The 17,427-nt window shown below is 41.5% G+C and overlaps 1 protein-coding gene across 7 annotated transcripts in view; it reads left to right on the top strand.

Moving 5' to 3' along the window:
• obscnb (obscurin, cytoskeletal calmodulin and titin-interacting RhoGEF b) overlaps nucleotides 1–17,427 on the top strand; it is a 129,745-nt gene that overhangs the window by 86,955 nt on the left and 25,363 nt on the right. For 5 of the 7 annotated variants that reach the window (XM_035428903.1, XM_035428902.1, XM_035428899.1 and 2 more), the window contains 25 exons: nucleotides 324–605; nucleotides 1,021–1,102; nucleotides 1,346–1,467; nucleotides 1,798–1,995; nucleotides 2,496–2,537; nucleotides 3,235–3,333; nucleotides 3,949–4,167; nucleotides 4,463–4,514; nucleotides 4,702–4,751; nucleotides 4,924–5,031; nucleotides 6,291–6,347; nucleotides 9,006–9,145; nucleotides 9,402–9,602; nucleotides 10,045–10,121; nucleotides 10,405–10,578; nucleotides 10,707–10,866; nucleotides 11,148–11,264; nucleotides 11,641–11,805; nucleotides 12,479–12,637; nucleotides 12,751–12,928; nucleotides 13,446–13,559; nucleotides 13,675–13,842; nucleotides 14,135–14,237; nucleotides 14,829–14,958; nucleotides 15,333–15,426. In XM_035428903.1, coding sequence (XP_035284794.1) covers nucleotides 324–605; nucleotides 1,021–1,102; nucleotides 1,346–1,467; nucleotides 1,798–1,995; nucleotides 2,496–2,537; nucleotides 3,235–3,333; nucleotides 3,949–4,167; nucleotides 4,463–4,514; nucleotides 4,702–4,751; nucleotides 4,924–5,031; nucleotides 6,291–6,347; nucleotides 9,006–9,145; nucleotides 9,402–9,602; nucleotides 10,045–10,121; nucleotides 10,405–10,578; nucleotides 10,707–10,866; nucleotides 11,148–11,264; nucleotides 11,641–11,805; nucleotides 12,479–12,637; nucleotides 12,751–12,928; nucleotides 13,446–13,559; nucleotides 13,675–13,842; nucleotides 14,135–14,237; nucleotides 14,829–14,958; nucleotides 15,333–15,426 — 3,291 coding nt within the window. The remainder of the gene's footprint in view (nucleotides 1–323; nucleotides 606–1,020; nucleotides 1,103–1,345; nucleotides 1,468–1,797; nucleotides 1,996–2,495; nucleotides 2,538–3,234; nucleotides 3,334–3,948; nucleotides 4,168–4,462; nucleotides 4,515–4,701; nucleotides 4,752–4,923; nucleotides 5,032–6,290; nucleotides 6,348–9,005; nucleotides 9,146–9,401; nucleotides 9,603–10,044; nucleotides 10,122–10,404; nucleotides 10,579–10,706; nucleotides 10,867–11,147; nucleotides 11,265–11,640; nucleotides 11,806–12,478; nucleotides 12,638–12,750; nucleotides 12,929–13,445; nucleotides 13,560–13,674; nucleotides 13,843–14,134; nucleotides 14,238–14,828; nucleotides 14,959–15,332; nucleotides 15,427–17,427) is intronic. The other 2 variants (XM_035428900.1, XM_035428905.1) reach the window with 1 other exon arrangement.

The raw sequence follows: 17,427 nt of genomic DNA, 5'->3' as shown, positions 1-17,427 counted from the left end.
ACCATCAATTTGCACTTGTCATTTGTCAAATTAAAAAGCTGTCTCCTAAACTGAAATGTTTCTATTGTGGACCACATAACTGATGCATTACACCGCATCAGTAGAAGTTGTTGAGAAATTATTCAAATTGGGGATAAAATTTAAATCCCTCCACAGTGCAAATGACTATAATCCTTGACTGACTATAAAAGTTTTCAAAGCTGAAAAAGTAGAGAAATTCAAGCAAGAGCCCATCGACTGTCTTACTTGACCTAGATCAGGACAGTTTTAGCCTGTTGTACAGTGCAGTGCAGTTTTTTCACCTCCCTTTACGTCTGCCTCAGCGGCCCCGGTCTTCCTGACCGAGCTGCACAGCCAGGATGTGCCCGACGGCTACCCGGTCAGCTTCGACTGCGTGGTCATCGGGAAGCCGCCGCCCACCGTGCGCTGGTTCAAGGACGGCAAGCTGCTGGAGGAGAACGACCACTACATGATCAACGAGGACCAAGAGGGCTGTCACCAGCTCATCATCACGTCCGTGCTGCCCTCCGACATGGGCGTGTACCGCTGCATGGCTGAGAACAGCTGCGGCATCGCCTCCACAAAGGCTGAGCTCAGGGTTGATGGTGAGTGACCCCCCCAAAACTGCAACCCGTAGCAACTTAAGATCATCGTGTTTAACCAGTCCACCTATTCATATTTAACCTGATTATATTCTAAAGATATCAAGGTCATTTTTTGTAGACATGCACTGTTGTTGTTTTAGACATGTATGGAAAAATATCAACTGAATTTTGGTGATTCATAGATGGGTGAATTTAGGTGATTCCTAGGTGGTCAACACAGGGCTATGTAAGTCTAATGAAGGATTATAGAATATATTTTTTAGAAAACTGCAAGGCTCTCGCTGCCTGATATATGAACATGATTTTTCAGAATATCTTGTGAACTAATGCGTATCTTTGACATAATTTTTCTTTGCACTTGTCTTCTGGAGTCACACTGTGTGGTGCTCACTGTATTCCGTCCATGCTTTTTCAGTGTCCTGTAGCTCTGACTATGATACTGCTGCTGATGCAACAGAGACCTCCTCTTATATCAGCGCCAAGGGCTACATATCCAGGTGAGAAACAACATCACTGCCTTTTCTGTTTGGCTTTTATTCCTTTTAGTTTATACCCCTAAAACCTGTCTGTGCAAATACATGTATGTTTGAATAGATTTCAGTATCCACATAAAAGTACTGCTATCTTCCAGAAATGCAAACGCAAAGAGTTTGAGATGTACTCATGATTTTTGATCAAGAGTGAACTCTATAAAGAGATTAAGACGAGCCCATCGTAAAACATTATGGCTTTTCCCACAGGGAAACGGAGGCTTTTGAGTCTGTGACAGAGGAGGAGCAGCTCCCCCAGGTGGTGGACGAGCTGCATGATGTTCACGTTAGCCCTGGCGCACCCATTGCCAAAATGCAGGTCAAGGTCAAAGGTTTGTCCTCATTGGGTCCTCATGTGATTTTTGTGCTCTTTATAGGGAATGCTGCACCCAAGTACCGTATTTGATTTTATGCTTGCATTGGTGTGTGTCACTGTTGCAATGGAATTTGTGTTGTTAAAATGTTATTATATTATTAAGTTTATTATAACTTTCTTGAGCTTGTGGGAAAAATGAGTGAAGAGCTCTACTTTCACTCCCCCACCTTCCGTATAAACACACTGGATGTCACGTGCATGCTTGTTTCTATGTGACACTGTTTGCTTGATGTCAGATGCATGGTTCTGTGGGACACACTGGTTGCTGGTTGTTGGGTTCCCCCAGGGTTCCCTCGGCCCAGGGTGTACTGGTTCAAGGATGGGCAGCCCCTTCGACCCTCGGACCGGATTCTGGTGTCAGAGGAGAAGGGCCTCCACAGCCTGGAGATTCTGGAGGTGACACGGGACGACACCGGGGAGTACTCCTCCTACATCAGCAACGCTGCTGGATCTGCCTACTCCTCCGCCAGACTGCTCGTGCTGGGTACGTGTGCTGAGGCCACACCTCCCCGTCCCAAAATTGTCTGCTGTAAAAGGAAATAGTGTATCTTACAGCTCATGTCATTCAAATCTCATTCCTACATTTCTTTATGGCCTTGTAATTTATCATGCGTGTGTTCCTATGGTCAGTTATGTCATGGAAGCATCTTAGCAGAGGTCACAATGTGAAGGATTATTATGTTTTCATGTTAATCCTTTTTGTCCTTGTGAATATATCCATAGTGAAATTGATGAACGAGTGTGATGACAATGGTGCCCTGACCAGTTTTTTTTCCTTGAAATTGTCCTTCTAATTTTTTCCCATTTTACTGCTAAACAAGCTAGAGCTTATAAATTCCTTATGCTGAAATTAAATAGCATTTACAGTTGAGGGTAGCATATTTAAGTTTCTGATGATCAGTTAACTTTGATAAGGTGCTGTTTAACAGCACTACGGGACAGTAACAGTGCATGCCTGAGGTAACAGATTTCTCGTTTCTACAGGTCCTGGAGAGTGTATGCCTGACGAAGCTGGGAAAGTCAAAGGTACTTTTGCCATCTGTCCTGGATCAACAAAACTTTATTTTTAAGATACTGTGCGGTAATATTTTTGTATGTAATTCTGAAAAACAAGTGGAATATTATTTTCCTAAATTTTCATCTTGAAGTACAACATTAATCATTCCTAGAAGATATTTGTCTAGTGAATGTTTTTGTGGTGCTATTACTCACTCATCAGAATTATCAGAATGACATCATGTTATACTTGCTTAACCCCTTTCAGTTATAACAGGCTTTTCAATTTTGGGCTCAAATGGCCTAAATGAAAACTTTTGGGTACTTCATCCCACAGCAACATGCTGTATGAATTCAAATGGACAGTCCCTCTGAACATTAATATTGTTCATTTCATCTCATTCATGCTTACCTGAAGCATAATGAATTCATTACGTTTTATTGGTCTCCTAAATACAGTTAATACGGTTAGATTTATAACTTAGAACTTCTCCATGCCCCAGCCATCTCCCATCTAAAGTACAGCATTAGTTATTAATTATAATTATAGATAATGATTAGTTATGGTGTTAGTTAATGTGAGATCATTTAAGTTATCTTCGTAAAAATACACACAGATACATAAAATATAATTTGGCCGCACATTTTAATCCCAACAATGCTAAAGGGGCTTTAAGATGTTCTCTATACCAGAACATTGAGTTTTTGACTATATATTCTTTTAAAGGAGCAAAGGAACTGCTGGTCCCTCCACGTTTTCTGGAGAGATTTCCCAACAGGAAAGTGAAAAAGGGAGCCAGCATCACCTTGTCTGTCAAAGTCGAAGGTAGCCACACCCCTGCATCCCTGTTCATCATGATTTCAGAATGCCGTTTGACAAACCTCAAAATGGGTGAAATTATTATTCTCTTTAGGACTTGCTCATTTGAGTACGTAATCTCACCTAGAGCTTACATCTTTAATTGCTTCACATTGTATGGGTCATTATGGGTAACCCAACCCATTATGGTTCATGAAGTCTTATTCTCCTATCACAGGAGATTCAAGGAGATTCAGAGTGAATCACAAATATCTGTGGTGCATACACCTGTATGCAGCGGTTTGGGCACTAGACACAGTCTGCGGGTTAGCTTTACTAAAGGATTGTAACTGCTTTTCCTGCTTTTTATTTCTGACCCTGAATTGCATAAATAGAGCCAGTCTTAGTAAATCAGTCATTAATATGTTGGTATCTGAAACCGGAACAGAGCCACAACACAGCAAAGGTTTTTACACTACACCTGTTTCCTTAGTAAATCTGGCCCTAAGTGTGTCAGGAGTGTCTGCTTGAATGGTTTTCCTAAGTAAAAATCCAGCTCCATGTATAGTTAAGCTTTACAGTTGTATGGATTGGCAGAGCCCTCCTTCCTCAGATCTTGGCTGCCCCCTGTGTATGCCCCAGGCTCCCCAGTGCCTCTAATCACCTGGCTGAAAGAGGAGTCTGCCGAGGACGTGCTGTGGATCAAACCCGACACGCCCGGCTACAAGGTGGCTGGCTCCGACCGCCAGCACAGCCTCATCCTTATGGATGTGAGCCCGCAGCACACTGGCACCTACACCTGCATTGCGACCAACAGGGCCGGCCAGTCCATCTGCTCCGCCCACCTGGAGGTGGATGCCGGTGAGAGGCGGAGAGTGCCATAGAAACCTATTGTCTCTTACACTGACCCAGGCTGCCGTTTGTAAGCCAGATCTGTTCTAGAATATATCTTACAGTATGTACATGTACAAATCAGGTTTCACATTTAGACTTTAAATTTTTGTCACAGTCAGATTTTACATTTGCAATTTGATTTGCATTTGCTCAGTTTACAATTACTAAACCTTTTGGCAGCTATCTAACTCCTTACCTGTATATCAGAAACATGGATGCAGTGAAACCAGATTTTGAAACATATTTAAAAATTCTATTTCAGTGGCTCAAGTGGAGGTCCATGTAGAGGAACACAAACCCAAGCCCATGCAGGAGTGAGTTACTGGGAAACTGGGAAAAGAAAATGAATGCCTAATACAATAATGCCAATAATAGAATAATCAAATATGTTATATATAATGGAACAAAATCAATGTGATGAATGACTTGTGAAGTTGGTTATTTTGTTTGGATGTACTTATATGCTATTATGCATGCTGGGATGATTTCTGTGTTTGGCAGGGTTCTCGGAATCACTATCAGTCCTCCTGAAGATGAGAGCAGGGTTCAGGGTGAGTAAGACACACAGAATCATGCTGCCCAGATCTGTCAGCATAATGGAAATGCTTGACATAAATGTTTCAGAACTTCTTATTAATACTCTCGCTGATATTGGTTTGATTTGTGTCTGTCAAACCCATTGGACGTATCTGGTATTGATCTGTTTCTTTTTGCCAAATGTAGGTGAGAGCAAGTCAGCGGGCACCTTTTTGGGCCAAGTGGGTACAGAAGAGTTCCTGATGAAACTCACCTCCCAGATCACAGAGATGGTATCTGCCAAGATTAGCCAAGGTGAGCGACTGGCCTTGGAATGTACCACTGAAGTGTGTAAGGACAGAGTATAAGCTACTGCGAGGTGGAAATATTATTCACAGTTACCTTTAACATGAGTTGGTGTGTATGCACTTAAAAACATGCATGACTCCATTTCATTGGTCTTGTAAACAACATGTGCCTTTTACAAATTCAATAAAAGCAGTGATCAGTTGTCAGCTTCTTTACTTTTTATATGTTATGAAGCAGTAGTTATGCAGATAATATTGACCTGCATCATCAGAAAGTAGGTAACTGTATTGCACCTTTGGAGAATTGGTATGTCAAATAATATTAAATATCTTTTCATTATTTTATTCATGCACAGTTTGTTCCAAATGTATTTTTAGATGTCGTATGTTGGAGTACAGTATATGGAGATGCTGGAATGTATTAATAATGAAACAAAATAACATTTAGTATAAACTAGCTGAAACTTATACATATAATATAGTCTCTACATATAATGATCTATTTCCTTTTCAGTGTTTCATAATGTCAGTATAATTGTGGAATATCTCATTGTCTTGAAGTTTTTCGAACTGTAAGGGCCTCAGACACAGATTAAGCCTAGTCCTGGACTAAATTGACTGGAGATTCTCCATACAAAACATAGTTTAGTCCAGGATTAACCTTATCTGTGTCTGTGAAACCGGCCCTATGTTTTTTAACATTTTCTTTATGGCATGACAGATGTCATTGTCTTGTGACATGTGTTGGTCTTGTGTGTGCTTTGTATGTGAGCTACTGATCTTGATATGTGTGCATTTGTGTGTCAAAGGCAACAGAGAGGGGTTGAACTGCATGGAAGGTTGGGTAAACTGCCCTAAATGCCCTTACAAAATGGAAGGACAAGAGCACTGACATTGGTGGCTCAAACTAGTTGTGAAAATTGCTTCACTTCCATGCACATACAATAGCCTTTCTGCTAACTTTTATTCTTGTTTGCTGTTTGAATTAGAAAATTTAGACTGCCCCTTTCTTAACCCACTCTAATGTTTATCCTTGGACCTGGGTCGACAGCACTGTACTCTTAACACACTCTAATGTCTATCCTCGGGCCTGGTTCGACGGCACCGTACCAGCTACCGCCTTTAAGGCGCTGGGTGGATTCACGTGGCCCTCCTTCCGCCCTTCCTCCCCAAAAAAATCATGTCATTAAATCCCTCATTCCTCCATCTCTTCCTTCAACCATCTATCCACTCACTCACATACTCACTCAACCATTTGTTATTCAGACAGCTTTCAGAACCATCAAGTGCTCCAGTGGATGAGGTCATGGCCCAAAGTATCCAGTATGTATCCGCTGTACATCAAAAATATACTCTGATGGTGCCTGTACCTTGTTTCCACAAGGCCACACTGCAGCCTTCTGCGCTACAGTTATACGCACAGTATTCCAAAATTTAAGGAATATGGTTTTAATGTACAGCGTTTCAAAATAAACTGCATTTATTCGAAAATATACGCATTTCTTCACATTGTTCCCATATGCATATTTTGGTGCATATATGGCAGAGGAAAATACATTATATTATTGAATTACTATCTTAAGTTTTAACATTGGTAGTATGAAAGGAGGACTGATATATATTTTTTATATATGTGTAATTTATATTGCCATATTGGCACCTTTTCAAAATTATGTATATTCTGAAAATCTATGTCAGGGCTGCCCAGCCCTGTTCCTGAAGATCTGTAGGTTTTCACTCCATCTATAAGAAAACAAACCTCGTTCAACAGTTAGAGATCTCGTTGAGATGCTAATTAATAGAATCAGGTGTGCATCTATCGGTATTTATGCTTTCCTGTGAAGTATCATCCCTGTATCCTTGGTGATATTCCGTAGATGTAAAAGCAGAATTATAAAGAACACAGACTGAACTATTAAAGGATCCTCCACAAAAGGTAGATAAAAAATGCTGTCATGTGACACGTGTGGACTTGTGGAAAAAAGGTACAGGTTTAAGACAGGTTTCACATGTTCCAGAAACTGGTTTGAGGGGTTTCAATTGCACATCAGCATTACAGTTGAAACTAAGAGATTAAAAATATTCAGTCACCCAGATCGTAGTTAAATGATAGTGGCCTCAGCTGTCATTAAATTATGTAAGTGCTGCATTTATAATTACTGTATTTTGTAAGTCCAAATATAATACCCATGAGTTGGTTAATACCTTAAATTAATTACTTGTATTTTCTTTTTTATTTCATGCACTCTTAACAACTCTTATACTTGATGTGCTTTCATTGTTTGCTTCAAGGTTCGTTGCCTCAAGGTCTGGTTATGGTCTGTGTCCTGTATAAATGAACCTTCATCATTTATACTATTTGAATATAAAGTCGTGTTAAGACATGAATGCAATTTCAGAACTTTGCAGCCAAATATATATAATAAGCATACTTTATTTCCCTACGCATTCCACTAGAACACTAACTGGCTGCAATACAGCATTTGAACAGAACAGTAATATTAATGATTTTAGTTTTTTTTTATTACAGTTTTTCCTTTGATCAGCGACATTAGTGGAAATAAAAATGTTCTCTTCTTCTTGGTGCTCAAACTTCTGAAATTAGTAGTCATGGTTTTACTCTACAGTTCTTGTTTTCACTTTATTCGCAAAGATAATATCTGACCTGCTCTGGTAGTTAAGAGCATGTTCTTGGCATGGAAATAAAGCTACAGTACATTTCTTTCTAGTTTATCTGGTTGGAATTTAGCTATTTTCAAAAACGTCATTAAACATTTAATCTTACATGGCACAATGTATAAAATATTTATTTAGCCTGAAAATGCTAATGCCAAATGTAGGTTGGCATTCAGCTTTATTCAGGTATGATTTTTTAGCTTTAAAATGGTGTAACTCTCCTTCCCATTACTGAGATATAAAACAGAATAACCCAATAGTTCTGGCAACAAAATGATTTTAATGGGGATTATGATATTGTGAGGGAACTTGCATCAAGGCTATGTCTAAGGGGAAAATGTGTAGTGTCATTTCCTTAGTAGGGTGCCATAATGCATTTTAATTAATTCTGTAGGACTATTCTTAATAGTCTTTATGGGTAAGTGGTGAAAATCCTGAACTTTTGAGCTTTCGAATTCCATATCTTGCAAATTCAGTTACACGGCCATGGCAAACATCCCATGAGGAACCCAACATTTTAAAGCTTGAAATATGGACTTTAAGTCTATAAATACAAATAAAATGCCAAGGTCCTTGAAACTATGCCATATGTGTGCAAGAGCTATTCACATAATTAGTCCCATTTTACACAGAGGCCGTTGTACCTGTGTACTTATACAGTAGCTGCAGATGTCAACTTCTGTATACACATAGGTACATATTTCTTAATATTGCAAAAGTTCTGTTCAACAAAGGAGGGAATACATTGGCTGCCAACAGCATGTTGTTACTGCAAATGAAATGAAATAGAAAACAAATGTTTCAATATTGATACAAGCAATTTTTACAGTTTAAGGTAACAATATTAGGCTATACATTGTTTGCAGTATTTTAGTTGTTGCAGTCTAATTACAGAGGTATGAGGTCCAAATGCAATTGTTCAGCGCTTGTGGCCAGGAAACATGTTCAAGCTGATTAAGTTAATAATTGGCTGAGTTCAGGCTGATTCAGCTTTATATCTGAATAGCCTTCAGCCTATTCCAGGAAACCGTGCCATATTATGGCTGCCTTTCTCTCATGTGTACACAGCTATTGATGCCATGCTGCTTCTGCTATTTGACATTGAATTGCTTCCCATTGGTTCAACAGGCAGCTTGCAAACTGTTTTGCCCATGTGATGGTAGCATTGATGCTCCATTTGCATCAATGACCAATGTACCTTTCACCCTTTCTCCCTCCTGACCAGCAGAAATGTACTGGAGTTTTGCTTTATAGCTATGTGTATGTCAGCTCATGTCTCTGTCTCATACCTCTTGAAACATTTAGCCTCTCTGCGTGTGCCGGGGGCAGACAGCGACGATGACACAAAAACTCCCTCCGCCTCGCCCCACCATGGCCGCTCCCGGCCCTCCTCCCTGATCGTGGACTCTTCGTCAGAGTCTGACGACGGCGAGTCCAGGGGAGAGGTAGGGTCATAAATGTTATAAATGCGTTATAAATGATCAATAACATTGTAACTAATAAATCAGCTAATGTTGGAATAAATTATAACTTGTATAATTAGTGAATAACTTGTATAATTAGTAAGTTGTCTGAAGATAATTATTCATAAAAATTATATGGAGAATTCCAATGACATATTTGGTTTCTGATTAATATGTCCACTCACATGTAGGAAGGTAAAGTAACCAAGTGTCTGACGTGTGGACATTCCCTCTGCAGATGTTTGATATCTATGTAGCCACAGCGGATTATAACCCCACTGGAGCCAATCTGGAGACCATCGCTCTGAAGGAAGGCCAGTATGTGGAAGTTCTGGATTCCGCACATCCCCTGAAGTGGTTGGTCCGCACAAAGCCCACCAAAACCACACCCTCTCGCCTGGGCTGGGTTTCCCCGGCTTACCTCGACAAGAAGCTAAAGGTACCATGGTTACTTACCTCCGAAGTCCATAGCAACATATTTACCCAGTCATTATTTTAGAAAGCTTTTAGAAAGTACTTAAAGTAGCTGCGCATTCCACACCCTGGGATGATGTCATTATGTGAACACGGTACAACAGATTCCTACCAAACAACATATCTTTTAGAGTCTGTGAACTAAAATGTAAAGATGTAAAGACTGTTTCTCATACTGATATTACTATAAAGTTTTGTTCTAATGTACTGACATATGATTCTCTCTATTAAATTTTTAAATGTTAGTCCATGTCCTAACATATATTACAGTATGTTATGTCCGGATACAACAGCAAAAAATGGAGGCAGTGACTTCTGTGTCAACATCTGCATTTAAAGATCACAAATGTTTTATTTTTCTAAAGGAACACTTTTCTTCCCACTCACATGCTTGCGTGGTATTACAGGTGTCCCCTGACAGTGGGGAGGTTTCAGAGATTGGTGGGGAACAGGTGTCAGAGAGCGAGTACAAAAGGAGGCTCTGGTATGTAAGAGATTTTCAAAACAAAAGAGCAAAGCGTGGATTGCAATGAGATACTGTATAAAGATGCATGAGAAGTACAGACAGTCATCCCTTTTATGCCTAACCCAAATCTATAACTAAAGAGGAGGCTAAAATTAAAGATAGAACATCTAACCAGATGACCTTAATGACTGGTTGATAAAGTATTGTGTAACTGTAAGTGATAATACTACTATTCGTTTTATATTATGAACAGTATTAGTTGTATTAGTGATACAACATTATGTTGCTGGCTTCTCCTTAGCCAACTGATCCAGGAGATGATCAGCAGCGAGGCAGAGTTTGTGAAAGAACTGGAGTTCTTTGTGTCCCACCATCTGAAGCATGTTGAAAGTAGCCCTGACGCTCCATCCTATGTCAGCGGCCAGAAAGAGGCCATCTTCCGAAACATTGAAGACATCAAGACCTTCCACAGCAGGTGATGGCATCTTAACTCCCCCTCTCATTGGTCCACTTCCTCCTTGTTCTTCCTTTCTCCTTGTGTCTCAAACGTCTTTGCAGTGTAGGCCACTGATACACATCTGTCTTTACCCTCTGCTCCCAAAGTTGTTTGCTGCCGAGTCTGAGCGAGTGTGATACCGACGACGACGTGGCCTTGCGCTTCCTCAGAAGTGCAGAGGGCTTTGAAAAGTACCTCCAGTACCTGGTGGGACAACCACTGGCTGAAGCTACTATTGGGGACAAGGCTGTTCACCAGTACTTCAAGGTAAGCCTGCCGACGTGTCACAGATAGTCCACCATTTTGGCTCCTTGCTTTTTAATCTTGACAATAACTGTGTCCTGAAGCCTTTCAGGACTTTAACATAATGAGGTTTTTTTTTAAAATGAAGGACAGTAAGCAGATATGTTGCCCCTTTTGGTGTTGATTCAAGAGAAGATGGGGGATGAACTGAAGCCTCTGGTCACTTGTCAAAAAAAGAACAGAATATGTGGAACCGAAGATGCGTTTAACCTTTTCTTCCCTCGTCTTATTTTCTCTCACTTTAGGAATATAATGAGAAAGACTTGGCCAATGTTGACCCCTCTGAGGGCCCTGTGCTGAGTGTCAATGCCTACTTACAGAGACCACTGGAGAGGATCCAGAGGTACAAAGCTTTGTTAAAGGTGAGAAATGACTGACTTTATTGCAGGACATCATTTAAGTGTGCATGACCCAGCCAGATCTGAATCCTTACGGTTAAAAGTTCAAACTTTTTGTCCATGTCTGTTTTTCTGGACAATACTTTTGTAAGATTGTGTTATTCATATTGTATTTGTTTGCAGATTTCTCAGTGTATTACCCAGATCAGATACAGATAACAGTTCTGCATCAAGGTTATTCCAGCAAAACCAAACGGATAAATTTTAAAGATGTTTAATGGGCCATTTACTGCTGAAAATGGACACATTTCCCTGTAATGTCATTCAGGCAAATTTATCTCTAATTGCTTAGAATTTGTGTGAAGGCCCTGTAACTCACCCTGCATGTGTTTATGCGCAGGAGCTGATCAGGAACAAGGCCAGGAATGGGCAGAACTGCTGCCTGCTGGAGGAGGCCTACTCCATCATCTCCTCGCTTCCACAGCGCTCGGACAACACGCACCATGTCTCTCTGATTGAGAACTACCCCGCCACCCTCGAGGCACTGGGAGAACCTATCAGACAGGTGACTCTCTTGCATATCTCGACATAGCTCAGGAGGTAAGACCGGTTGTCTGGCAGTCGGAGGGTTGACGGTTCAAACCCCGCCCTGGGTGTGTCGAAGTGTCCTTGAGCAAGACACCTAACCCCTAACTGCTCTGGCAAATGAGAGGCATCAATTGTAAAGCGCTTTGGATAAAAGCACTATATAAATGCAGTCCATTTACCATTTACCTCTGATCCTGCGGCAGCACATCCGTGCAGAACCATCCAAGTGCGGTGACACAGCTCCGGCCCTGGAGGGTTCCAGTCATTAGTATGGCTATGTGTGCTGAGTTGTTTCCCAGTTTCTGTCTGACATGGAATTTATAATCCATTGTGATCGATTGTACAATTTTTGTGAGGAACTTTGTAGTGACTTTAACTGGTAGAACACAAGCCTTTAACTAAATGGTCTATGATAATAGAGATGGATCCCACACAAATACAGGAGCCAGTGACAGAGCTTTATGAAGTAATGATACGTATTTTAGATGACTAAGGGGCAGACTTAATTTCAATCGGAGTGTGTGATGTTTTCATATCAATGATTGTATTGGGGCATACATGGTCTTATGATTTTCTGATATCATTGGGAGTGTATAGGGTTTTACAGGGTCTCATGATGTTCAAATATCAGAGTCTTTTCTTTCTTTCAGGGACCCTTCACCGTGTGGGAGGGGGCACCTGGAATCAGAACGTCTTCTAGGGGACACCATCGCCACGTTTTCCTCTTTAAGAACTACGTCATCATCTGCAAGCTCAAGAGAGACACCAACACGGACACTCAGGCCTATGTCTTCAAAAACATGATGAAGGTGAAGATGAGGAAGTAGTGCTGGACTATCCATCCCTCCGTCTTTCTCAGGAGGATGAGTTGACATCAGCCGCTGCTTTCTCTGAAAACTTTTTTTTTCTCTTCCTCTCCCAGCTGACCAACATCGACGTGAACGAGATCGTGGAGGGAGACGACCGGGCCTTCGAGATCTGGCATGAGCGCGAGGACTCAGTGAGGAAGTACACGCTGCAAGCCCGGACGGTCATCATTAAGAACTCATGGCTGAGGGACCTGAGGGACCTCCAGCAGCGCTACAGCCTGCCCGCCTGGAGTGAGTGACCTCCACATCACCCCTGACCTTTGACCCCACACCCTGCAGGAAATCCCCATTATGGTCACTAAACCATGTACAGTTTTAGTATGTACAGTTACTGATATGAAAAAGATGATGGAGCTTCACTGTTCTTTTATTTCTAAAACATTTCTGTGCATGTGACATTTCAGCTGTGCTGTTGCCCGGGTCACAGTTAAGAAAATAACAATTTATAGTACAGCTTAATTTTTATTTTAACTCAAGCAGGTGTTTTGACAAATCAAATTCTTTACTCCTCTGATCACCTTGCTTGATTTAGACAGTTCTGTAGCTGAAGGCACCCAAGAGAACTGCCACTATAAAATATTATTTTTAATTTAAGCATTATTTTCCATTTTACCTCTATAAATGTGATTATCCATGTTTTGTTTGAATGAGTAGATTCACTGAGGCTATAAACCCAGGGTGAATGTTATGAGCCGTAGCCCGTCTGTAAGATGGAGATGCTGGGTAATGCAGTTCTCCTGTCCATTAGGCCCCCCTGACTTTGACGAGGTCCTCGCTGACTGCACAGTGGAGCTGGGACAGACAGTGAAGTTGGCCTGCAAGGTCACGGGAACCCCAAAGCCCGTTGTCACCTGGTACAAAGGTGAGAAGAGAGCGATCACCGTTCTGCCGGTGCCCCCATTTAGTGGGTTCCTAGCCACGGTAAGCAGCGGGGTTTTTAGCGGCAGCTTGATACAGTGCTGTTCCTTGTGCGTCAGACGGGCGTCCGGTGGAGGCGGATCCCCACCACATCATCATTGAGGACCCCGACGGCTCCTGCACCCTCATCCTGGACAACATGACAGCAGACGACTCGGGACAGTACATGTGCTTCGCCACCAGCACCGCAGGAAACGCCAGCACGCTGGGCAAGATCACTGTGCAGGGTGAGTCTCCAGCGAGGCCCGGGTTCAACAGGCTGTCCGTTGCCAGGGCAACAGGTCAGCCAGGATATGCTGATGGATGCCCCGCCCCTGTCCATTGGGTTCATAGCCCGAAATATACAGCTTGTATTGCAAAGCTCTGCTTCGGTGCATTTTATTGAATCTGGGTGTTATATTGTTGCATGCTGGAATTTTATATTTGCATTTCTGTTCATCTATGGTTGGGTGTAATTAGTTTCTCCTCTCATCATGGGCAGCTCTTTGTCATGTTCTGGTGTTTTTTCAAAACCTGCAGTGCCTCCTCGCTTTGTGAACAAGCTGCGGAATGCTGCCTACATACCCGGCGAGGACGCCCAGTTCACCTGTACCATCCAGAGCGCCCCCAACCCCAAGATCAGGTGCCTGAATCAGGCCGTCTATCTCAGTGCCACACAGTGTACAATGCTTCCGACACATAATAAACGCTCTGAAAAAACAAGAGGACCCACATGCATTCAGATGTATATATATACCCACATTCAGATGTCTATATATACCAGCTGGACATTCAAATTTCTTCTATTTGTTCTATTTCAAGCCTGAAAATCAAGATTTAAAATCAAAATTTTAAGATGATTTGTTGATATATACTTCAACAACTACAAATCGCAACACTATATCAGTAAAAGGATGTGGTCACATCTCAAATAATACAATTATGTTGAAGTTTTTTGTGTAAAGCAGAGCTCACGTCTTGTCAATGCTCAAGTGATATCACTGTAACATCCACAGCTTCTGGTGTAACCTGTGTAATTCACATTGAAGAATGCATTTCCTCAATGTGAATTATGACAAGAGCATTATACTCTTGTCAGACAGTTCTAGCCTTATCAGAAAGACCAGATGGGCAATGTTTTGATCATCATAGAAAATGATCGGTGGTAAGCGCAAAGGAGACGTTGTGTTTGAGTACGTGTACAAACTGATTATTGCACTTTGTCTCTAAATAGATGGTTCAGAGAAGGCAAGCTGCTAACGGACCAGGAAAAGTACCAGACGTTCAGTGAGCTGCGCAGTGGAGTTGTGGTCCTCGTCATAAAGAATCCTGGAGAGAAGGATCTGGGACGTTACGAGTGTGAGGTACTACTTACAACCCCCTCTATCCTCACCTGCCTTACACACATGAGTTACTGCTCACCAACTGTCTGCTCACACATGTAACTACTCACTGCTTCACACGCTTGAGTTACTGCTCACCACCTCTCTGCTCACACACCCAATGCAGTCACATGGAGTAATGGTGAGTCCCCTTGTACCCTTCAGAGCCATGCTACACTTCGACGTAAACCTGTCAGCATTACTGATGGTCAACAGTACCTTGCCATCCACATATAATTTAATGGTCTCAAATGTATTGCAGTGCTATCATTTGATTTCATTTCAGTTTAAAATGTTTAGGTGCAAGGATACACATTTTGCACTTTCTCTAACCCCCCCCCCCCGTCCTCTTTTAGCTGTCCAACCGGCTGGGCAGTGCCAGGAGTGTGGCTGAACTGTGCCCACAGTCTGCCATGGCAACAACCGGGGAGCAGGCTGTCACCATCGAAGGTAGGAGAGCCCGTATCTTCCAGTGAAAGAGATGAATGTCTATTGCAGCACAGCAGTGGGGGTATATCACGCAGTAGCATGTGATGTGACTTATCCAACATCAAGTGGTGTGGGGGAGCACTGCCTCTCACCAAAATATCCTAGAGTAATAGCAGCATCCCAGGGATTGGCTAGCTTGGAACAGCAGCCAAATATATATATGTCCTATGAGCAGAATAGTGGAGTTGTGTTGGAGGGGTGAATGCATTACTGCGTGTTTATTCAGAATGAACTGAATCAAGTATATTCAGTCTCTGCTGGTGATTTTCTATTTAGTTGATTAGCTGATTTGTGTGCTTGAAATGTTTTTTTTTGTAAGTTATTGCACCAGCTCTCCTCTGGTCTACAAAGGGTTTTCTGGAATTTTTTTGTCTTCACAAAATGCGTAAGGCAGCATTTTATGTTCCTTTTGAACTCTGTCAAATCAGGGACACTTAGAAAAGTGTTTTATGTGGAGGATTCATGTAAGCATTCATGTAACAATCTTTAGCCACGTTTAGCTGCGTATCATGATGCTTTTTCAGTGAGCATATGCAGCCGTTTCATGTTTTGTTAGATTATGACTTTTTTGTTTTGCTTCCATTTTGTAGAAAATGCAAAGTGATGAAGCAGAATTGACATTATTTTATAGCATAACATAGTTGTAGAATGTGTCCAAACTCATATCTTTCCTTTATTTCTTCTCTTCAACTGTTGTGCCTGTATGACTAAAGCCAGTTTAGACTTATGCCTTGCATAGGGTATTTTATGTTTTATTTATTCCTGAAAATATTATGGGGTTATGAAAATAATTCTGACTTGATGTGCTAGTCCTGTAAACGCTTGAATTTTAAACTGCCTCCATCCTTCACTTCAGTTTCAGTTTCTCCAGCAGGGAATGCCTCGTATTTGACAACCTGCATGAAAACAGGGGCTATTAAATATCTGCAGTTTCACTGCTTCAGCATGTAAAAACATGGCACTCCCAAAGTGACCTGCGGATTCTGCGGCTTGTCTCCGGTTGTTCAGCATTTTAAATGACAGCCCTGATTTCAGATTCTTTCACTCGTGCTGATGAAGGAATGTCTTGTTCATTGAGTCTGGGTGGAACTGAGCAGATATGAGTGCAGTGTCTGAAAATGTATGGCATTACCTGGCAGTGTCAAGAACATAGTATAGAATTTAATACAACAATGTCCAATCTGAATGAAGCAGAGTCTTGCTCTTGACATTTAAAAGTGAAAGAGCTCTCAACATCTCTGAAAATCCACAGCATTCTTGGATAAAGCCAATCAAAAGTGCCATTACTGGTTGGACTGGTTTATCTAATCTCAACTATGAAAAAACATGACAACTTTACTTGGGCATGAGGCCAGAGCACGTTGTAAAAAACGGGCAGGGTGACATGATGGCCATTGTCCATTATGACTTTTTTGTTTTGCTTCCATTTTGTAGAAAAAGCAAAGTGATGAAGCAGAATTGACATTAGTTTATAGCATAACATAGTTGTAGAATGTGTCCAAACTCATATTTGGACATATTTAATACAACAATGTCCAATCTGAATGAATCAGTCTTGCTCTTGACATTTAAAAGTGAAAGAGCTCTCAACATCTCTGAAAATCCACAGCATTCTTGGACAAAGCCAATCAAAAGTTCCATTACTGGTTGGACTGGTTTATCTAATCTCAACTATGAAAAAACATGACAACTTTACTTGGGCATGAGGCAAGAGCACATTGTAAAAAACGGGCAGGGTGACATGATGGCCATGGAAACTCTTGCTTCTATTCAGAAGAGAGATTCTTTATCATGGACCACATGCAGAGGCAAAATGGGAACAGAAACTGAGCTGTCTTGTAAAGCAAGAAACATTCTCATATAACAGCATTTGTTCCATAACCCAAATTCAAAAGCACATTGAGCAGCACCTCTTTTACAGAAGGCAGCCAGCTCTCACTGGTTCACAGCAGGGGGGACGGC

The sequence above is a fragment of the Anguilla anguilla genome, chromosome 8 (assembly GCF_013347855.1).
Source record: "Anguilla anguilla isolate fAngAng1 chromosome 8, fAngAng1.pri, whole genome shotgun sequence".
Taxonomy (NCBI): domain Eukaryota; kingdom Metazoa; phylum Chordata; class Actinopteri; order Anguilliformes; family Anguillidae; genus Anguilla; species Anguilla anguilla.
Note: the sequence above shows the minus strand (reverse complement) of the source record. Positions and strands in the feature narration are given on the sequence as shown.